General features: G+C 35.9%; 1 protein-coding gene across 14 annotated transcripts in view; it reads left to right on the forward strand.

Annotated features, from left to right (window-relative positions):
- SLCO1C1 (solute carrier organic anion transporter family member 1C1) overlaps window positions 1–22,095 on the forward strand; it is a 64,655-nt gene that overhangs the window by 38,608 nt on the left and 3,952 nt on the right. For 11 of the 14 annotated variants that reach the window (XM_070619255.1, XM_070619261.1, XM_070619258.1 and 8 more), the window contains 5 exons: window positions 121–285; window positions 8,747–8,942; window positions 13,273–13,438; window positions 15,971–16,155; window positions 18,421–18,485. In XM_070619255.1, the coding sequence (XP_070475356.1) occupies window positions 121–285; window positions 8,747–8,942; window positions 13,273–13,438; window positions 15,971–16,155; window positions 18,421–18,485 (777 nt within the window). Of the gene's footprint in view, window positions 1–120; window positions 286–8,746; window positions 8,943–13,272; window positions 13,439–15,970; window positions 16,156–18,420; window positions 18,486–21,283; window positions 21,544–22,095 lie in introns of all 14 variants that reach the window. The other 3 variants (XR_011540010.1, XR_011540009.1, XR_011540007.1) reach the window with 1 other exon arrangement.

Below are 22,095 nucleotides of genomic sequence, written 5' to 3' on the forward strand. Positions count from 1 at the left end.
GTAGATGCTCCTAATACCTATGACAATGGGACTCAGTCATCTAAACCCTGCTGCCAAGGCTGTCTCTTCTGCCAAGTGTGACACTGCCTTTGAATACTCCATGTTATTTTTCTCTTGTAGATTTTCTTCCATCACTGAAGAATCTTTTTGGAAATCCGGTGTACTTCTTATATTTGTGTGCAAGCACCATTCAGTTCAATTCTTTATTTGGCATGGTGACATACAAGCCGAAGTACATTGAGCAACAGTACGGACAGTCATCTTCGAAGGCCAACTTTGTTATTGGTATGCTTATCTGTCCTTCATGCTTTCTAATAGGTACTCTCTTAGCTACATCTTGTTAACCCTTAGTAATTTTAGAGAAAGTTGTTCCAATATTTGGACTGAAGGTAATTTATGCTATTTTAGATATGAAGTCAAAAAGTGAGTAAAAAATCTACTAGAGTACAATATTTAGATAGTCTGTGGTATAACGTCATAGCAAAAATTACTCACAACTATGGGTGAGTGACCACAAGAATATCACATTGATCAGGTGTGCATTTTATTCGGAGATTGTTAATATGGGATCTTTGTCTTTCAAGTGTAGTCAAAACCTCATCACGGTGGCATTTTACCTGAACGGTTTCTAGGATTATAAAAAGTGAATGTTTAGACAGGTTAAAAGGTGTTCCTTGCAAAACAAAGTTTGTATTTGGTCAGACTCAAAAGACTTTCTGACCCCTGGCATTTGAGTTATTGAAAAGGGCCGTGTTTCTATCATAGCAGTACAGTCAATAATCAGAAAGAGATTCAAGGACAAAGAAAAGCAAGAAGAAAAAGCAGAATGAGCAAGTACGTGAACAGCACCCTGGAAGTAATCGGATACTTTAAAAAGCAGAATTAGCTCCGCTGGTCCATGAAGATGTCATCTAACGCCACTGTTACAAGGCATAAATTGTATTTTATTCCTTTAGATATGCTCCTTTATGATAGGAGACTGCAATGGTTTAAAACCATTTCTTCTTCCTAAAATATTTAAAGAACTGCTCTATGTATCTATCTCTGAAAGAGACCTCAGGGTAAAAAAACCGTTGAGCATATTTTAGGAGATATAATTTTCCTGTAACAACTCTGGATAATGGACACTCAGAAGATGCAAATCTAATGGACTCTTTATTTAGAATATTCATCCCCTAAGTGCTAAATATTAAGGCTCTACCACTGAACTTTTACTTTCAATATTAATTAGTTCAAATTAATTTAATTGTATGGTTTAATGGTTGACCTGAAGAGTTATTTCAGGGTTTTTTTCACCAACGACCCATCCATGCCAGTCAGTGCTTGTACTTACTTTAAGAAGAACGGATGAGGAATGAAAGTTTAAGAGACATTCTTTTTATTGTATTTTAAAATTTCCTTTGTGTTTCTTGGGATTTAATTTATAACCACAGTTAAGTCTACACGCCTTAAATGTGTAGCTTAGCTGGATAAAGGCTTCCTTATGTATATATCTGTGTAGTGACCATCATCCTGACCACATATAGCATATTTCAATATCCTAGAAGGCTCCCTCATATCTTCCTCCACTCAATATTCATCCCCAAACTAATAGCTATTCTGAACTCTACCATCATATATCAGTCTTGCCTGTGTTTGAGCTTTATATAAAATGGAATAAGGTTACATACTTTTTTGTATTTAGCTTATTTCAATCAAAGTGAAATCTATAAGATTCATTCATGTTGTTGTGTGTAGCAGTGGTTTGTTCTTTTTCATTGCTGCGTAATATCCTATTACATGGATATACCACAATTGATATATTTTCTTGTTGATAGACTTTGAGTTGTTTTTTGCTTTGGGTTGTTATAAATAACTCTGAATGACCATTCTACCTGTTTTTTGGTGGATAGATTCACTTGTTATTCTTGGCTATATCCTGGAGTAGAATTGCTGGATGATGAGAAGTACGTATGTTTAGATCCAGTAGATATTGCCAAAACGTTTTACAAAAGGGTTGTGCAAATTTATACTCCCATTAGAAGTGTAAGAACGTTCCAGTTGCTTCACACCCTTATAACATTTGGTATTGTTAATCTTTTTCATTGCAATCATTCTTATGGGGTGTAGTATTATCTTATTGTGGCTTAATTTGCATTTACCTGGTGACTAAAGATGTTGAGCAGTTTTCCTCAGGCTTATTGGTCATTTCAACATTCTCTTTTATTAACTCCGTTCAAGCATTTTGCCCATTTTTATTGGATGCTTAGTCTTTTTCTTGTTGATTTGTATGTAGGCGTACTGTGTATTTTTCTTGATACAAGTTCTTTATTGACTATACATATTGAAAATATTTTCTAAGACTTCAAGTTGTCTTTTCGCTCTCCTAATAGTGATCTTCCTAATTTTAATTAAGTCCAATTTTCAATTTTTTCCTTTTTCATTAGTGCTGTTTGAACCTGTTTTAAGAAATCTTTGTCAAACCCTAAGGTTATGAAAATGTTTTCCTAATATTGTCCTAGTAGCTTAATTGTTTTAACTTTAACATTTAGATTATAATTCATTTCAAATTTTTTTTTGTATAATGTGAAGAAAAGGTCAGGGTTCATTTATCAAAATGAAAATACTATCTTTTCCCCATGAATTGTAGTGAGGGGACACACTTTTAAGTATGTGTTTATTCCTCATTATTCAACATGTACATCACATTTAGAGATTTTTGGGCATTTGATTTTTCTCTCACTAGAATAATAAGTATTTTTTATTTCAAATTGAAAAGTTTATTTCATGAAGTAAAATTAAGAGCATTATTTGGAGGAAGGTACTCATAATAGAAATGAAATTGTATGTAATCATTATTTATTAAGTAGATAAATGAAATACATTTTGCGTATAAAATTATTGTTAAGGTGAGTTAGCACAAATGAAAGAACATGAAATTCTGAGAGATTTAATGGCCTACCCAATATTAGATATATGTATCATACATGCATACATTATGACGTAGCCAGGAATAAAATTATTTCCCCTGAGTTTCTGAGTTACGTTTCTTCACTGGAAATTATTTACCTTTTTCCATAATTATTTATGGAAAACTGATAGGAAGAATCCAACTAATAATTATCTTTTGAACTGTGGCTGGCTGATGTTTTTTTAATCCCTGACCCTTCTCTGTTACTCAAATGGACTCTAAGATCCAAACAAATTCATCATCAGGATTTTTTTAGCCATCCATCAAAGGTTGTCTAAAACTCTAATTCCTCATAGTTTCTGACTTGTTATGTCTATAGATAATTTAAGTACTTTTGTTAGAGATAAGTAATCGTGTCTAGTAAATTCACATCGTTATAACTGGGATCCTTTCCCGAATCTGTCTTGGTTTCACATTAGTAAGTATGGGATGCAACATAGTAAGGGAAGTGGGTAAGTTATTCAACATCCCTAATACTTATTTTGATTATCTGTAGAGTGGTGAAAATAAATGCCTCATTAGGTTGAAATGAAGATGAAATAAGACATACAAAATGCATCATAAATGCACATCGCTGTCATTCAATAAGTAATATTTTCTCACTTCCATCTCTTCTTCCTTCTTTTCTTCTCCCACTCTCTTTTCTCCTTTATTTTTTGCTTTGGGCTATGTGAGAATGACCCTTTCTGTGATAAAATATGGGAGAGGCACAAAGAAGGCCTGTTCCCTTCTACTTTCAGAGAAGGCATTTGATATGACGTGGAGGAAAGAATAAACAGAAACTTCCCTGGGTGTTCCAGGCCTGTTACAATGGCAATTTATTTTGCTGAACATGTTTTTATATGTTGGCCACATCCTTTCTAAAGTTTAGAAATAGCATTTTCTCATGTTAATTACTTTAATTTTGCAAAGAAAATTAAAGAAGAATAAACAGAATGTTTCAAATTTAGGAAGTAGGAAATATGCGGTGAAATAAATTTGCTTTTTTAAAAGTATAGGCTTTTTAAAGAAAATTTTCATTGCAATTTCCACTTAAAGAAGTTTGGATAGACAGTAGAAATTTCCATTTAAGCTTCTCCTATCACTATGAAGTTATATGCAAATGATCTTTTCCTTTCCTTCTTAATACACAGATTGCAGTTATTTAGTAATTTTGCTTAATGCCTTGGAAATCTTTTATTAAATAAGACAGTATCTAGTACCCAAGATACATCAACATTGACTATCATTAACAGCAATAACCATCATTCTAAATTCTTGGAGATGTTATACAGACAAATAAGGAAAAATTAAGAGAATTATTTTGGGAAAGGTGATTATAATAGAAAGTATTATTTTTTTGTCACTAACTAGCATGGCAAATTTAGTAATTATATTATAATGTGTTCTAGAATTAAGTTAAGCTATATCAAAGATCTGTGAGGATATGGAAAACAATCTTAATTTGTGAGGAAAAAAACCTTTTATTATGCCCCAAAAGGATGGCTAATTTTACTTTTTTGCACTCAATTGACTATGTGAGTGTGTAAATTTTTCCTTGCATCTCTCTGTAAAATTCAGAACTTAATACTTATTTCTGCCAGCATTGGAGTAAGATTGTGAAGGTCCATGATATAAAATGGACTTTTATTTCACTGGGAAAGAGGTTCTAAAAACATTGCAAAGTAGTATTATTATAACTCCTTACTGTTTCATCCTAACGGCAAAGACTGGCATGCGTCTGTATGGGAACCAAAGTTGCCAGCTTACATTACAATTGTGCTGACCATCTCGAAACATTTTGCACATCACTCCAAACCCTTGTTTAGGACAGTAATAAAGAATATGGTTTTTAATTTGAGCCAGTGTGCTGAAATAATAAAAATAATTAACAATAATGTCATATATAATAATAATAAATTGCTCTTAAATTTCTCTCAGCTTTCCTGGTATTTGGGTAAATATGCGGATTAAATTGAAAAGAAAATATATAAAATAAATTGAAACAAATTGCCGGTGCTCGCATAAATTACAGATAATATTTCCCTTTGGAATATTTAGATGGTAAACATTTTAATATCAACACATTTTATGGTGTGAATGGAAAAGGAATGTAATGAAGAAATCAGGGTGAAATTTCTACCTCATTAAATGACTTAAAAATACCCAAGAAGAAAGAAAAGACGCTTTGGGAGGCAAGAAGCACATCTCATCTGATGCTCAGGAAATTCACCACCAGCTTGGCCCAGCATGGACAATTTATCAGTCCTAGGGAATTTGAAAGGGCGAGCTAAGCCGACAATATATTTGAAATGTACTACTAATCTTTTTTGAATCATGTTATAATTTAGCTATCTTAAAATAAGAGAGTAAGACATCCAGGAGAGATGTTATGCAGTCATGTGCTACATATTAACATTTCAGTCAATGATGGACTGCATTTACGATGGTGGTCTCATAGGATTTGTACCATACACACCATCTAGGTTTGTGTAAGTACACTCTATCATGTTCACACAACAGTGAAACCTAATGATGCATTTCTCAGAACATAGCCTGTGGTTAAGCGACGCATGACTGTAAATGAATAAATTAATTCATTAACACATTTTTATAGAAAACTGTCTATGCAAGGAACAGAGGATTTGATGGTGTACATAGTTCTTGCCTTGAAGGTTAGATTGGAGGGTGAAGTGGGAACCAGACAAGCTAACAGGTAATCACGTTAAGTACCAAGGCTGCTGCCATATGGAACCCTGCACAGGGGCCTCGGGCTGAGTGGGGAAAGAGGTTTCTGATGACCAAGTTGTGCACCCTGGTGCCAGATGGGTCCCCTGGAGGCACCACATGGCTAGTGGAGGCTGTGATAAGAGCTCTCATTAGGGGAAGCCCAGAGTACTCTGGGAGAACAAACCTAATCTTGAAGTCAGAAAGAATTCTCTAGGGGAAGATGATGATTCCTAAATCAAGAGCAAAAGGATAAGGAGGTGTCAAAAGAGGAAAGTGGGGGAACTGGGGTGGAAGTTTGGGAGGACATTGTCTCAGACAAAGCAAGTATCTTGTGTGGAAAGGCCTGGAGGCAAAAGAACATGAAACTTGCTGGAAGTTTCAGGAGAACACAGGCCTCCAAAAGGAGGTCAATCAGGAGAGGATACTCCTATTTTTAATCAATCCTCAGTTAAAGGGAGCAATACCCCTAGAACAACCCCATTTTGATTTTCAGGCTCTTCTAGGCCAGACTGCGGGGTTGTGGGGGGAGCGGTTAATGGAATCCAGCAGAGTGTGGAGCTACAAGATGGAGGATATCCTTGAAGCTCTGACTCCTTATGTCCCAGATTCTATTGGTACTTTACAAAATAAAATGAAATTCTAAGCACGTTCTCTAAAGGTTTCAGTTCAGAGCCTGGTTTTCAGAAGATATTTTTTGCATAAACTGCTTTTGGGGATAGAATTGAGAGAGAGAATAGGATCCTGTGCTCTTTTTGTGTTAGTCTCAGGTCTCTGAGAAGGAATTCAAAGTCAAGTGCTATGCGTATGTGTGTGTACAAATAGGGATTAAATAATGCCCATCAAATCCATGGCAGCACTTTGTTCTTGGGAAGGAAGATAGAAGCGCAACAGAGAGAATCAGTTTTATGTATTTCCATATTTTAAAACTTGGAAAAATTGGGAGAAAATATTAGCATTTATTAACTTGGGTCATCAGTAGCCAGATTTTTTATATTTTCTATTATCTGCTCTTTTTTAAAAAGAAAAATAATAATCAGATGTCTCTTAGCAGATGTTTGGCTCTTCAAGGCCAAACATTCCTGCCACTTGCCACACCCACAAACCTCAGTTTAGCTGGAGAAGCAAAACTAGCATCTCCTCTTTTTCAATTTTGTTAATTTCGTGATCATGCCCCCTTCAAGGTGGGCTGATTTCTGATGTGATCATTTTAATATGAATGTATAGTCAAGTCGAAAGAGATGAAACAAAATTCTCTTTTCTTATCATCTATTAATATATAATGAAAATATTTTTAAAATAAAGTGATGTAATAGCAAGCCAAAGATCATTATATATCTGATATTTGAGAGTCTATGAAGCTTAGGAGACTAGATATATACATCTAAAAAGGAAAGAAAGACAGACAGAAAGGCAAAGAAAGAAAGAAAGGAAGGAAGGAAGAAAGAAAGAAAAAGAACGAACGGATGGAAGGAAGGAAGGAAGAGAAGAAAGAAGGAAGGAAAGACAAAAAGAAGGAAAGAAGAAGGAAAGGAAAGAAAGGAAGAAAAGGAAAGGAAAGAAGAAAGGAAGTTAGCTTACATCTCATTATCACTAGATGTCAGAGTTTTCAGGTTTTATTTAACACTGTCACATTGGGTTGTGAGTCGGAGATGTGGATGCTTGTGCTTGTTCACCAGTGCAGATACTTAGCTCATATTTGAACATTCTCTGTTGGCCAGAGTTTCTACAAGCTTCAGCCCTTTTATTATTTGGAAGAAATGAATTATTATCATGGACATCAGTGATTGATGGGTAGACAATATGAGGAATAAATTCTAATTAGCAGAGAAGTTGTTTATTGTTGAATGCCAACTTACTTTTCTCTAGAGTTATTTACCAATTCACAATCCAAACAACAGGGCACCAAAGAGCCTCTTTCTCCATCTTTCCTGACACAGAGGTGTTCCACTCCTCCACCCAATATTTTCATCTTTGTAAATCTCACAGATCGAAATGCTAATAATAACTTAATTGAATGATATTTTTGTGCCAGATATTGTGTTAAGAACTTCTCATGTCACTTAATAACTTCAACAACACTTTTACTAGCTCCACATCGTAGATAAGGAGACAGGTTTAGAAAAGTTCAGAAAATTACCTGCACTTGCCCAGCTATTAAGTGTAGAACTGAGATCCAAACCCAGGCAGTTAGGTCTCTGGAATCCAAGCTCTCAACCACTTTGTTGGACCTCTTCTTGGTGTTGTTTTTAAGTCACATTTATTTGAATACTAGTGAGGTTGCACATCTATTTATCAAGAATGCTGTCTCCCAATCTCGTTGAAGGAGAGGCAGTATAACGTAGTTATTGAAAACATGGGACTTGACGTGAGACTCTCTGGATTCAAATCTTGTTTTACCACTTACGAAATAGGACCATGAACAAATTGTCCTCTGAAATTAAGATACTAATATGCTTACCTCCTAAGGGTGTGGTGAAGAGTAAATGTGATAGATAATATATCAAATGCTTAGCTGAGTGGCTAGTACATCATAAGCAAATAATAAATATAAAAGTAGTCTAATAATACATTGTTGTTGTTAAGAAAGATACCAAACTAAGAGGCTAAGAGGCCAGGTCATTAGAAACAAATGTTGTTTGTGCCAGAAAGTAGAACCAAGAGTGTTTTTTTATTTCCTGTGTTCCATGTACCTATTATTCTTCTAAGCACAACATTAAAGAACATTAACAGTCACCTAGCTGCCCTCTGATTGTACCTGTTAATCTTGGGATTAGGCTAGAAAGACACTGATTCATTTTTTCATTCAGTGTATTTTAATTTCAAACCCTGTGCTAGACATTGTGTTAGGCAGAACTCTGAGTCTGTCAGTTGTTCTATCATTAGTCTATAACCCAGACACCCACCAAAATCTCTTGATATGTGTCAACAGATGATAGCAACTGACTATTCCTGAAACTTAAAATGACCGAGTAGTCCATATGTCAGAACCTGTTGCATAGTTTTGTATAATCTCTTAGGAAGTTTGTGTGAGTACACTCAGATTTCTTTTAGAGATTCACAAAATGTTATACTTTTCTTGTTCCTCAGGGCTCATCAACATACCTGCAGTGGCCCTTGGCATATTCTCTGGGGGGATTGTTATGAAGAAATTCAGAATCAGTGTGTGTGGAGCCGCAAAACTCTACTTGGGATCATCTGTCTTTGGGTACCTCCTATTCCTGTCCCTGTTTGCATTGGGCTGTGAAAATTCTGATGTGGCAGGACTAACTGTCTCCTATCACGGGTATGTTCATTCATTAAATAATCTGAGGAGATTGGCTTGTTTAATCAGATGAGTTATTGATAGTGTTTCAAACTAAGATAATTTGATTTTCAAGCATAACTATGGGAAGGGAATTATCGTTTTGTTGTGGAAGAGCTGACAGTACTTATGGCATGGAAACTGTCATTGTAACCAAAATCTGTCATCTCCTTTGAATTTGAATGTCTCAGAGAAATATTAAAAATGCTAAACCCACATCTTACTTTAGAGAAGCAACCTTGTAGGGGAGCATACAGACCTTGAATCTTGTCTCTGCCCATTCTTAGTGAAGTGATGTGGTATGGGTTATTTAATCTAATTCAGTCTCAATTTTCCCATTTTAAAAATACAAATAATAACTGCCTGTTAGGGTTTTGTAAAACTTAAGCAAGATAATATACATGAAAGTGATTAGTACTTGCCTGGTACAAAATAGATGTGCCATTCACAGAAAACAATTGCATTTTTTTTTTGAACACCTGGACAACCAGAGTGGTCTCTATGCCACCCTTCATAGTCTCTGTTGTACTCAAATCATGTGAAGTTTCTGGAGAGAATGGCTATCCCTCAACCTAGTGACCCGCATGACAGCTCTCTTTAGCTCTTTGCAGTTGGTCAAGAGAATATTTGTTGATGCTCTCAGACCTATGCCATTCTGTATGGGGTGGGAAATTAGCTTTCTTAGTTTCCAGAGTCTATCACTCTTCTACAAGGCTGTATCTTGAAGAAACTATTTTGCTCTTTCCGTCAAGAGTCCTTACCATCGCTCTACCTCTGAACAGGAGTTTCCAGAGGCAGTTCTCTTCATCCTTCCACTTATTTATACATTATTTGGTTTTAAAAAATTATGGAGCCACCACTGTGTGCCAGGCCAACCTCCCTTATTGTGTCTGCCTGATTGCCTGAAACTCTGCTGTGGCTCAAAGGCAAATGCTCCTGACATTACATTCTGTTTCATGCAGGTTCAGCTACTTCCTTATTCTTGCTTGCTCTCCAGCTCTCTTCCTATTCTTCTTTCCATGCTTATCTATCTGTCTTGTCTCTATGTTCCAATCTCCATCACCTTCCTTAACTTGATTTCCCCTGCTGCTAAGTGAACATGAGTTACACTTTTTGCCATCTAAAATGTCTAGGTAAATTAGGGAATGTAAATTTCATATATTGCTCCTTCTGGGAGTTCTCATAGCAATGTTAGACTTAAATGAGTAGAATGTTGCCTTGGTAACAGTCAGCAATGTAGAATAAGAGAGTTAGTTGTAAACAGCAATTGCAAGAAGGTTCTAGAGAGAGTAGAAACCCTGTGTGAACTTTAAATGTCCCCATGTTCCTCATGGTAGATGGACAATGAATGGCAAAGTACTTTGTATTTTGCAATTTACAAAACCCATTAACTTTTGTTATCTCCCTTTACCCTCAGAACACCTTTATGAGGTAAGTTTTGTTATCCTTATTGAAGGAAGCTGAGTTTAGAAAGGTCAGTTAGCTTCCTCAAAGTACAATAGTCCTTCTACAGCATCACGCTGTGTCTAAGACAAAAGAAAACACACAAACAGACAAGAGCAAACTTTTGAGGTTCAAAAGAGTTGACTCACATAAAAGATTAAACATTCTCAAACAAATGAAAGATAATATATTCATTGAGTGAGTACTAGCCCTTGAAGGCAGTCACCTTGAAAAACTATAACTGCATTGTGATAATTGTTTAAAACATTCTAAAGCTCCTCTTTTGAAGTTGCTTTCCAAATTTTTTAGAATATTTTCAACAACGGCAAAGATTTAACCTTTAAGAATAGCTTTGTTATTGGAAGCAGCCAAAAGAAATGGCAATATCGCTGGGAAAATCTCTTGCCTCCCAGCATGATTATTTTGAAAGCAAAATCTCATTTGAGTATAAACATTCTGGCATATTTGATAAAACTCATCTTATAATTAAAATTTTAAATAACAACTCCACTGTCAACACATCCTTCATAAAGTATGTATGCAATTAACTTCTGCTTCCAGATTGCTTTAGACAACAAATTTAACTTACTTTCAGGAATGTAAAATCATTGGCTTTATAAAATACAATATGCTCCCCAGGAATTTTCCTGAGTTGCTTTGCTCCACAAGGCTGTTTTGATTTGGACATTCAACAGGAACAGTGTAGACAAGCTTTAGATATGGTAATGGAAGGATCCTTTCTTCTGCAATAATGAGAATAAGTCTGGTGTGAGAGAAGAATTTAAAATCAAGAGGCCTGGAAGGGTTCTACTTCTATTTGTCACTAATAAATGGTGTGAATTTGAGCAATTATCTGCTCACTTGGGACCTGACTTTCCTGGTCTGCCAAATGAGGAGCTGGCACAGATCACCCCCAGAGTTCCTTTCAGCTCCAAGTTTCTATGATCTCAGCCCTATGGTACCCATAGTGGCCTGATTCTTGGCTTTCAAAGGTACATATTTATACTTTCAGACACTACCAAATAGTGGTAGTTAGCAATGCTTATGGAAGAGGATAGGATGAAATATTTCTGTATAACTTCTATTTAAAAGGTTAAATTCCCTTTTACTCTGTTTGGAGACATTTAAGTGGTCTTTCATTTTTATTTTTGAGGTGACCAAACCCATGGCACTTCTACTAGATGGAATATTACATCGATGAAGAAATTAGGCTTGCAATCGTTATAACCTCTCAGACAGATGGGCCAAAAGACTGATGTTTTTCTCTAAAATAGAATACCATTTTTCTTTGATTGATTGACTTACCAGAAATCTTGTTTCTTAGTCTGCTACACGCCAGGGCTTGTTCTTGGTAGTGGAGATATGGAAGTGAAGTGAATAAAACAGATAGTTCCTGCCTTCACTGAGTGTACATCCCAGCGTATGTTTTTTGTTTTTTGGGGGTTTTTTGATGAGGAAGATTCCCCCTGAGCTAAGAATTGTTTCGAATTGTCCTCTTTTTGCTTGAGGGAGATTGTTCCTGAGCTAACATCTGTGCCAATCTTCCTCTAGTTTGCATGTGGCACATAGCCACAGCATGGCTTGATGAGTGGAATGTAGATTTGCCCCAAGATCTGAACCCACGAACCCTAGGCTGCTGAAGTGGAGTGCACAAACTTAACCACTATGCCACCAGGCCGGGCCCCCAGTGTATGTTTTTTTTTGTTTTAAGTCCCTCAAGTACCTTTGTAAAAAAAAAAAAAAAAAAAACAGCAACAAAACAGGGAGAGGAATAAGCAAATAAGTAAAGAAATTCAAAATGGGAGAGAAAAAAACGTGAATTATGAAGGGCCAATGGTTGGCAAATGAGCAGATAAAGGAGAGATACCGTTGTATAAGTACCTCCTTAGAAGAATAGAGCCATGTGAATAGTGCAAGGAGCATAAGAGTAGAGATTAGGCAGTTCAGGTGAGAGGAAGAAATAGAAGCAAGAGAGAAGGAATTCTGGGAGAAGACAAGAGAAAATGAGAGAGAGAGAGCAAAAGAGAGGGAGAGAAAAGAGAGGAGACGGGAGAAATTACGTAAAGCAACTTAAAAAGTCCCAGCTCCTTGGGGGCAAAAAATATTGTCTCATTCATGTTTGTAAGTATCTTCCCTCCTCCCAAAGTTAGCACTTAGCAGACTTCCAATAAAACTTTATGGAAATTGAACGGGTAATTCATTGAAGTAGCATGTGAAGTCAAGTCAGAAAGGATGATATAAGACATGGAAGAGCTTCAAATAGTAGAAGGATATGTGGGAGAGAGAAAAGTAAGATGAACTGGCAATGCATTTATTAGTAAGACATGCACAAGTAGGATATGTAGCTCCTACACATGTTGAAATAAGGTGGACTGCTCAGCTATTTTTTCTTTCACCACATCGTTAACAATGCCCATTCCACTGACGCTCAGACAACAATTCTGAAGGAAACTTGCGCACACACACACACACACACACACACGGAGAGCCTGCTAAGCATTTATGTCATACGTTGCTCTGAAGGTTTACTTTACTTTTCTACCTCATTGCCATTTTCATACACCTTTGCATAGAAATATATTAGAGGATCCTAAAGGCAGTAGACGTTAGAAAAAGCCATAAGCCAAGAACTAAATATTGTGTGAAGTTGTAAACCTCTAAAGATAACCTTAGAGAAAACTGCTTAATAGTTTTATAGTGGATTCACATTTAATGATCACTAGCTGGCATTTCTGATGACAGTTATGTCTCCAAAAGGCAAACTTTGTTGGCAACGCCATTTATATCACTCAAGAACATTGATTTTTTAAAAATATTAGGGTGCTGCCTGCTAAGAGGTAATATTTTATACTGTCGCATTTCTTTTCAGAACCAAACCTGTCTCTTATCATGAACGAGCTCTCTTTTCAGATTGCAACTCAAGATGCAAATGTTCAGAGACAAACTGGGAACCCATGTGTGGTGAAGATGGAGTCACATATGCATCGGCTTGTCTGGCTGGTTGTCAAACCTCCACCAGGAGTGGAAAAACTATTGTAAGAACTCTTCTGTAAAGTGTCAGCCCACGGGTCTGCTACAGTGCATAACTACACTACTCTATGAGGGCTCAGCCACCAACCCGGCCGCAGACCACGCTGGGAGGAGCCCTGCCTCTTAATCTACCCTAGTTCTTTTCTGTGGAGACAGGATATATAACCGTCACTAGTGGAACTAGAGTTGTTGAAAGAATTAGGGGTAAGAATTAGAATCATGAAACAGGCTGGAGGAACTTTGTAACTGCATCATCTAGTTCTCTCATTTTGCTTATTAGGAATATTAGCTCTGAATGAGAAAATCTCAGCCATAAGGTCATCTAATAAGATCTGCATTGGGATCCAAGTCTCCTGACCCCAAGACCAGTGGTCCTTGGAGGCTTTAGGGGCAGGACAAATAGAGGCCAATGGTAGGATGTCTAGCCCACGAGGTCTAGACCAAGGGGTCAGGAATCTGATTGTGAGGAGGATGATGGTTCTGAGACGGCTCTGCCTGAGAATTCAAACCAATTTGTGTAATAAAGAAAACAGTAAGTAGGTGGCTAGAATGAAGAGTTTTTGCAGGGTAGAGTAGGGATATGAGGTTGGAAATATAGGTAGGAAACCAACTGGTTTAAGGATATTATGTATTCCAATCATGAACAGACTCATCCCTCTAATCATACCTTTACATTCCTGTCCCAAACATGGACTCTTCTTTACACCTGCTGTGAATACAACACGCTGGTCACACTGCTTTCTACTTGTGGCTGATGAAATCTGCCTGTATTTGACAGTCCCAAAGGGCTGAAAGTTAAACCACACATATATTTACATATGCTTATCAATTAGGTAAGAATGCATAGGCAGACGTTTCTGCGGACACAGTAATGCAGGTTGATTTTTGCTGTTTATTGTTATTCTGATGTTTTATTCAGACAGAAAGGATTGGTCTCTAGCAACAGTAGATAAGACGACCCACCCATCTGAAATCTGAGTTTTCACCCTCCCTCCATTTTCTTCCTTCTTTCCTTTCTTTTTTTTTTTTCTTTCAGCCACTACTCTTCTGCCCAAATTGCTTGGAAGTTTTTCTTACCTGGAGCTTCCACGTATTGAAGACATTGCATGTCAGGGACTAAGAGAGGTGCTTTAAAATCACAATTGCCTTGAAACATCATGGTTCTCAAGTAATTGAGTATTATTTTACTTATTTTCCTCACTTGAGGACTGAGGCACTGAGATGCAAGGGACCTACCTAAACTCACATCTCCAGTGAGAGGCAGAGTCAAGATTCAGAAGCTTTTTACCCGAAATTCAGAAAAAATCTATATTGCTACTCTTCTTTGAACAGGAAATGCCAGGTTTATTTCATTGTTTATCTAAAAATTTACAAACTCTTCTGTGATAAGAATGACAACTCATTATATACACACTGATACATGAAATTTACTGAAATAAACTGATGAGGGATTATAAAAGTTGCCTTTCTATCCAAAATTTAGTTGAGTCTTATTCAAGATTTTTTTCCTAGTAACCACTATAAATTCTGTCGTATCCTCAAACTGTGCCCATTTGTTTAACAAATTTTCATTTAGTGCCTAGAAGGAGGGTCTATTTTAGGTGCTAGATGGACAATGATGACGAAGCAGACAGTTCTGCCAGAGGTTACATTTTAGTGGGGATATATAATTTAGAATAAATGATTCTATAGTATTCCAATAGTTAGTAATGAACACTGTGAGGAAAAATGTTAGGATGAAAGGGTGCAGAGATGGGGGTATTATTTTGAATGGGTGATCATGGAAGCTCTCTTTAATGAAATATCTGAGCAGAGACCTGAAGTGTGTGCACCAGCCGTGTAGCTGTATAGGAGAAGAGCTACCCAGCAGAGAAAACAGCACAGCCATGAGGCCTGGGTAGGCTCACTGTGTTTGAGGGTTGCCAAGGGTACAGTGAGAACCCATGTGTGCAGCTATAGCAGAGGGAAAGGGGAAAGATCATTGAGTGGTGAGATCAAAGTGGGATCTAGGAGCTACATCATGGATAGTTTGTAAGCCGCTATAAGGATTTGGGATTTTATACAAGTATAATGAGAAGCTATTGGAAGGTTGAGAATAGATATGCAATCTGACTGCCATTTTTAAAGGCTTGTTTTGGTAACTGTGTAGCTAAGAGACTATAGCTGGATAAGAGTAGAAACAGATTGAGCATGAAGAGCCCATTGCAATAATCAAGGCAAGAAAAAATGGCGGCTTAGACTTGGAAGTGGGAGAGAAGGACACAAGCTATGGTTGGATGTGGTAGAATTTGCCGGGAGATTATTCTGTAGGATGAGTAGTTTGTAGACCAACCATCTGCTGTTTGGATAATGAAATGTTGTACCTCTATAGATTTCACTCTGCTCAATATACCCTAACACAGAAAATAAAAGAATATTTTCTCCATTGTTTATATAATGCATGTATACTGTACTGTGAAGGTTTTAAAGTAAATATTTATCTTTAATTTTATTTCAATGTTCCCTCAATAATTGGACTTTTCCCTATTGTGTTACAGATATTTTATAATTGCACCTGTGTGGGAATTGCAGCCTCTAAATCAGGAAATTCCTCAGGCATGGTGGGCAGATGTCAAAAAGATAATGGATGTCCCAGAATGTTTCTGTATTTCCTTGTAATTTCAGTCATCACATCCTATATTTTATCCCTCGGTGGCATACCTGGATACATATTGCTTCTGAGGTGATCATTGATTCTCCCCAGCCCAGTTGTGATATAAGACCCTACAATCACCTAGAGCAGACATTTCAGATTCTGTTCTGTGGCATCGTCATGACTCCTTATAACTCAGGGAACTTGTCCCACATCTTTGTTTCACTTTTATAGCTTTCCCACTTTAGCTTATTATACAAAAGTGTGGTCGAATAGTTGTTTTCCTATTTAAAAATGTTTGCAAACCATTGTTCCAGAGAGCAATGTTAGTGCCTACATCACTGTGGCCACTCAAGAAGTTCAGTCTGCTATTTCTAATGCTGGTATAATTAACTAGTATAGACAAAATGTGTTTTAGATTAAACATAGTTCCACCGAATTGTGAGTGATACAACTTCTAAGACACCTGAAAGGCTCATCTAATGCCACAGTGTTTTACATTTATTATTTTGATGTATAGGTTATTACCTGTCTATGTAGTCTCGCCCTGACTGACTGGAATTATCTGTGGGAGGATTTCCTGGGTATTGGATCAATCGAGAATCCTAATCCATGAATATCATGTCAATGACTGCAAAAATTTTTGCTTATAAAACTCTAAGAGAATTTTCAAAACTATGTACCCTCTTGCATATTTTTAAGTGGACATCTAAATATTTTTTATCATAAGTTTAAATAGTAGCTAAGCGTTGATTTCTAGTCTATTGTAAATATTTACAGTTAAAAATATAGCAATTTTAAATGTCACTCTTTTGAATGTAATCCATGGGATCTAAAGAACAGTGATTAGATTAAAAAATATCACCTAATTTAAAATTATATGAAAGGACATTTAACAGTAAAAAATGTTACATTTCTTTTCTTCTCTTAATACGTATATCTTCAATCAACTTCTCTATAGGCTTTTATTCTATTTTAACATAATTTATACCTGAACATTTTTTATTGACTGTCCCAGCATATACATCTCTATAAAAATTTATATAATTTCAAATTTTAAAATATTAGTTTTATAATCAGTATTCCCAGTGATAAACTTTTCTTCCTGATTGAATTAGCTTTGCAAGCATTGCTATTATACAATTGATCAAAATAACCCAAAAATATTACAAATTTTGATAAAATTTTAAACATGAAAAGACAAATTTCACTGGAAGTTAATCTTTTGTGAGATGGATTAGGTGATTTTAAAATTAATTCATAAATCCAAGGATGAAAAAGTTTTTCTAAAATTAGACTAATCAAAAGTATCGTATGCATCTTTAATTTCCCACAGTTTACATCATGGAAATTGATTAGGAAAGATAAACAAAAAATAGGACCTAGCATCCACAAATCTGTTATTCATAAACTGCTTAAGGAAGACATGAGATATTTGTGTGGACAAATGGGAACAGGGGTTTGAGACGATGGGAAAGCATTGCCCCAGAGTTCTCAGACCAGGATTGTTCTTTATGGGTGGCTGTTTCTCCCACGTCTTAATACTGTGCCAAGTAGTCATCTGGGCCAAGTGAAAAATCAGGCTACTGGAGGAAGGTTTGCTTACTACCAGTCCTTCAAATGAACTGTATTTTGATGTCAGAAAGAGATATCCTTGGACTGAAGTAGAAAAGTTGTAATTCTTGCCCCTTCTACAGCAGAGACTAAATAATATTGTACATATGAAGAACTGAGTACCATGGTTAACACTCGATAGTTGTTATATATCACCATGATTATTACTATTAAAATCCACAGGCTAATCAAAGCTATTTAGTCATATTAAGGACACTCTTATTATTTTAGGTGTTCTTGTGCTTGGTGAGATCCCCACTATTTGCAAAAACTCTTAGCATGCCACAGTGATTGTAACTGTATCAACTCTGATCAATATGGTCCTGTGATTTTCGACCAAAAGCCACAAAAACTAGTTATAGGTTATCAATCCTTTATCATTGTTTCAAATTCTTGCAATTTCTTAGAAATTTGAGCTTTCTTTTCCTGTGAGAATTTGTTGGTTTGTTGATTAAACTTAGTATTTCACTTTACCCAACACCATTTGAGTATGTCATGTAGGGTGATTTGCCTTCTAGAAATATTAAGTATATATTAACTATAAACTCCTGATGCATGTAATCAAACATGACTTTTACGTAATTTGCCTTCCCTATGCTAGGACACTAGTGGGTTCTTCATTATTGCTACTTGAATTCTAACAACATTTCATGTATGTTAAGTTAGATTATCACTGATGTTAATAATTGCTTTAATGAACTATATATGTATATTTTATAATAGTGCCTTTGTTGCTTTCAGGTGCATTAAGCCACAACTTAAGTCTTTTGCCCTGGGTATCTACACCTTAGCAATAAGAGTCTTTGGTAAGTATAATCTGTGTTTAGTCATGGTAGCCATCACAAATGATTTTTGAGTACTTTTCTAAGTGTTTTTACAGAATTATCACACATAACTAAATGATGGAGGTGGTCAGGTCCCTACTGTTTTTATTTTCTTCCTTCCTTCATTTCTTCCTTCCTTCTCTCCTTTCTTTGACTTCTCCCTTCCTTTGTTCCAGAAATATTTATTGAGAGCCAATGCTGTGCCTGAGGAATAATAAAGTGGTTTTGTGAGAGTAATGACATTTTTTCTTTAACAATCTTGTCTCTTCCAGCACTGGTCTATTGTCAAAAAGTCCATTGCTATTATGGGAGAGCCTTCTGAGAGGAAAACAAAAATGAGTCAGTAAGAAAGGCTGAAGCCTAAATATAATGTTTTCAGTTATTAAAATGGAAGGGACTCCTTTAAGCTACTCTCAATGCTAGGATATGTCATTTGGTAGAAAGATCAGATCATTCACACAATCGAAGCAGTATGCATTTGAGATCATTATTTTTTAAACGTAATTGGAATGTTTTTTCTGACTACCACGTTTTTCAATTTGCGTTAGTTAAAGCTCATAGAAAACAGAGTGACTCAGATGAGGTTTCTGTCCTTAAAGAATATATTCTAAGAAAGAAAGTAAAACAATCGTAAATGTTCCTCTGTAATTTGACAGAAAAGAGCTATCTGGGAGAAAAACAAACTCAGAGCTTGGAAAAATCTGAAAATAAAGGTAGTTTACATAGATCTTGACACAAAATCAATATATATGAAGATAAATATAATCCTGATAAAATTGGGGAAACAACAAAAATGGAGGTTTATGTCATCGTGGCTGGCTCTAATTCTACGATATAAAAACAGAGATGATCTAGAAAAATGTTAGGTTGTTGAGCCTGAAATACATCACTGGCCACAATTAGTCTCTCTCTCTCCCTGTCTTTGGGAAGATAGACGTAACCTACAGAGTCAAAAAGATTTTAAGCAAAAGAAATGGTTCATAAAATTGATTCCATGAAAATAAAAATATACTTGAAAATGACAAAAAACATCATAAGCAAAGGCAAAAGGCAAATAACAAACTGGGAACAATTGTTTTTTCGATTTCTATAATAGACAAGTGGCTACTATCCCTACTGTATACAGAGGGTTCCCAAGTGTTGAGCACAAAAAGCCCAACAACCAAATAGAAAAATGAGCAGAAAATATGAACAGCCATTTGGTGGAAAACAATGTAAATGCCTCTTAATATATAAAATGATGGTCAAACACTCTCATAATAAGAGTAAAAATTATAACTACACTGAGATATTGATACTTACATATCAGATGGACAAATTACCAAATGTTGTCTGCAGCGTATGAGAAAATAGATGTGCTTGTACATTGCTGTTGAGAAAATGATACCATTTCTGGGGAGGATTATGTGGCAATAACTGACAAAATTACACAGAGACTTATTTTTGGACCTAGCAATCCCACTTCTGAGAACTCATGCCAAAAATTTGCTAGTGAAAGTATAAACCAAGTCTAATCTTATGGATTAGTCTCATCGTATGAATAAGTCTAATCATTGTGCCGTTGTTTATAATAGCAAAAGACTGCAAGCAGTCTAAACGTCCATCAGTATGAGCTGGTTGAATAAACTATAGTAAACCAATGAAATACAGCTGTAAGGACAAATGGGGAAAAATGTCTCTTTCAGGTTACCAAGTGCATTAGTTAGCTCTGGCTGCCATAACAAAATAACATGGTTGGGGGGCTTAAACAACCGGAAAACTATTTCCTCATAGTTCTGAAGGCTAGGAAGTCCAAGATCAATGTGCCAACAGGGTTGGTGTCTGGTGAGACTTCTCTTTCTAGTTTGTGGATGGCCACCTTCTTGCTGTGCCTTCACATGGCCTTTCCTCTGTGAGCGAGAGAGAGAGAGAGATCTATGAAGTCTCTTAGTCTTCTTGTAAGGACACCGGTCCTATCGGATTGGGGCCCCACCCTTATGACCTCATTTAACCTTAATAATCTCCTTAATTACTCTGTCTCTGCATGCAGTCACATTGGGGGTTGGGACTGCAACATATGAATTTTGGAGGGACATAATTCAGTCTATAATACCAAGTGATCCCCAGGGTATGCTATTAAGTGAAAGGGAGCAAAATGTAGAACATATTTATAGTGTGATGCATTTGGTGTAAGTATGGAAAAGTAGAAATATTATACACACACACACAAAGGTATTTTCTCATTTAAAAAAAGAAAAAACAGTGGAAGCATAAACTAGAAACTAGTAAAAAAAAAAAAGGTTAAGCTTACATGTTAGGGAAGAAAGGAAAGAGAGGAGAGAGGACAGGATGGAAATGATACTTTGTAAATGTAACTTATATAATTTTTAATTTGAAATTGTGCAAAGTTTTTATGTCATTAAAAAACAATTAAATTAAAAGAACAAAAGAGATTCTTAAACAAACTGAAACTAGCTGTATACCATATTGGTGGCATAACCACACACACAAAAAACTTTAAATGGCTTAAAAAGATAGAATTATTACTAAATCCCCATAGCTTCGTGACGTTTTATAGTCTTATCATTAATATTAACTTTGGCATTTTTATGTTGAAACTATTATATATTTTAAGGTAAAGTGAATAAGATATTATATTAATATCATTAGGAATCAATATATTCAGCATAATAGAGAAGTGATAAAAGTGTAAAATAACTTAAGTAAAACCCATTAATTTAAATTTAAAATGTCAATATGAATTCATATAATTTTACTTTAAAATACTGTCTATTTTATAGCTCTGTCTCCTGAAAAATATAGAATCTGTGTAACCCAGGAGAAATGAGCACCCATAGCACTCAGTCTGTGACATCTAAGTATCACTTCTCAGTAAAAGAATCATAGCGTCTTGGAGAAATGACCAAGTCAAGGTCTCAGGCAGAAAATGCATAAGATCATTATGGAACAACTGTTTGTGCTGGAAAGTGGGAAAGCTATCAGAGGCAAATAAGGATATATCAAAAGGACACAGCACTAATTTTGAGGAGCATGGCCTAAGGTGAGATAATTTGAAAATTTAATAATAATAAATAATTGCTGCAGTGTATTGAAATACACTGAATATATAAAAGACATGAATTCATAATGATACTTAACTAATTTTTTTTTAAGATTTTATATTTGTACTTTTTCTCCCCAAAGCCCCCTGGTACATAGTTGTGTATTTTCAGTTGTGGGTCCTTCTAGTTGTGGCATGTGGGACGCCACCTCAGCGTGGCCTGATGAGCGGTGCCACATCCACACCCAGGATTTGAACCGGCAAAACCCTGGGCTGCAGCAGCAGCAGCAGAGCCTGCAAACTTAACCGCTCAGCCACAGGGCTGGCCCCTGATACTTAAATAATTTTGGAGAACACTAGGACACCAATTCATTATACTTAAAATTGATAAGTGAAGAATCAAGCATTTATCGTGCCTTTCCTATGTTAAATAGATTTCAAAGTAATTAAATAGTCATGAAGGAAACTTCTCCTTTAGAGAAAAATCCTAAGTAATTTGTACGAAAGGCATAATATAATTTTTTAAAATCTCTGTTTTGCAATCTCACCAAC

This window comes from Equus przewalskii, chromosome 5, assembly GCF_037783145.1.
Source record: "Equus przewalskii isolate Varuska chromosome 5, EquPr2, whole genome shotgun sequence".
Taxonomy (NCBI): Eukaryota; Metazoa; Chordata; class Mammalia; order Perissodactyla; family Equidae; genus Equus; species Equus przewalskii.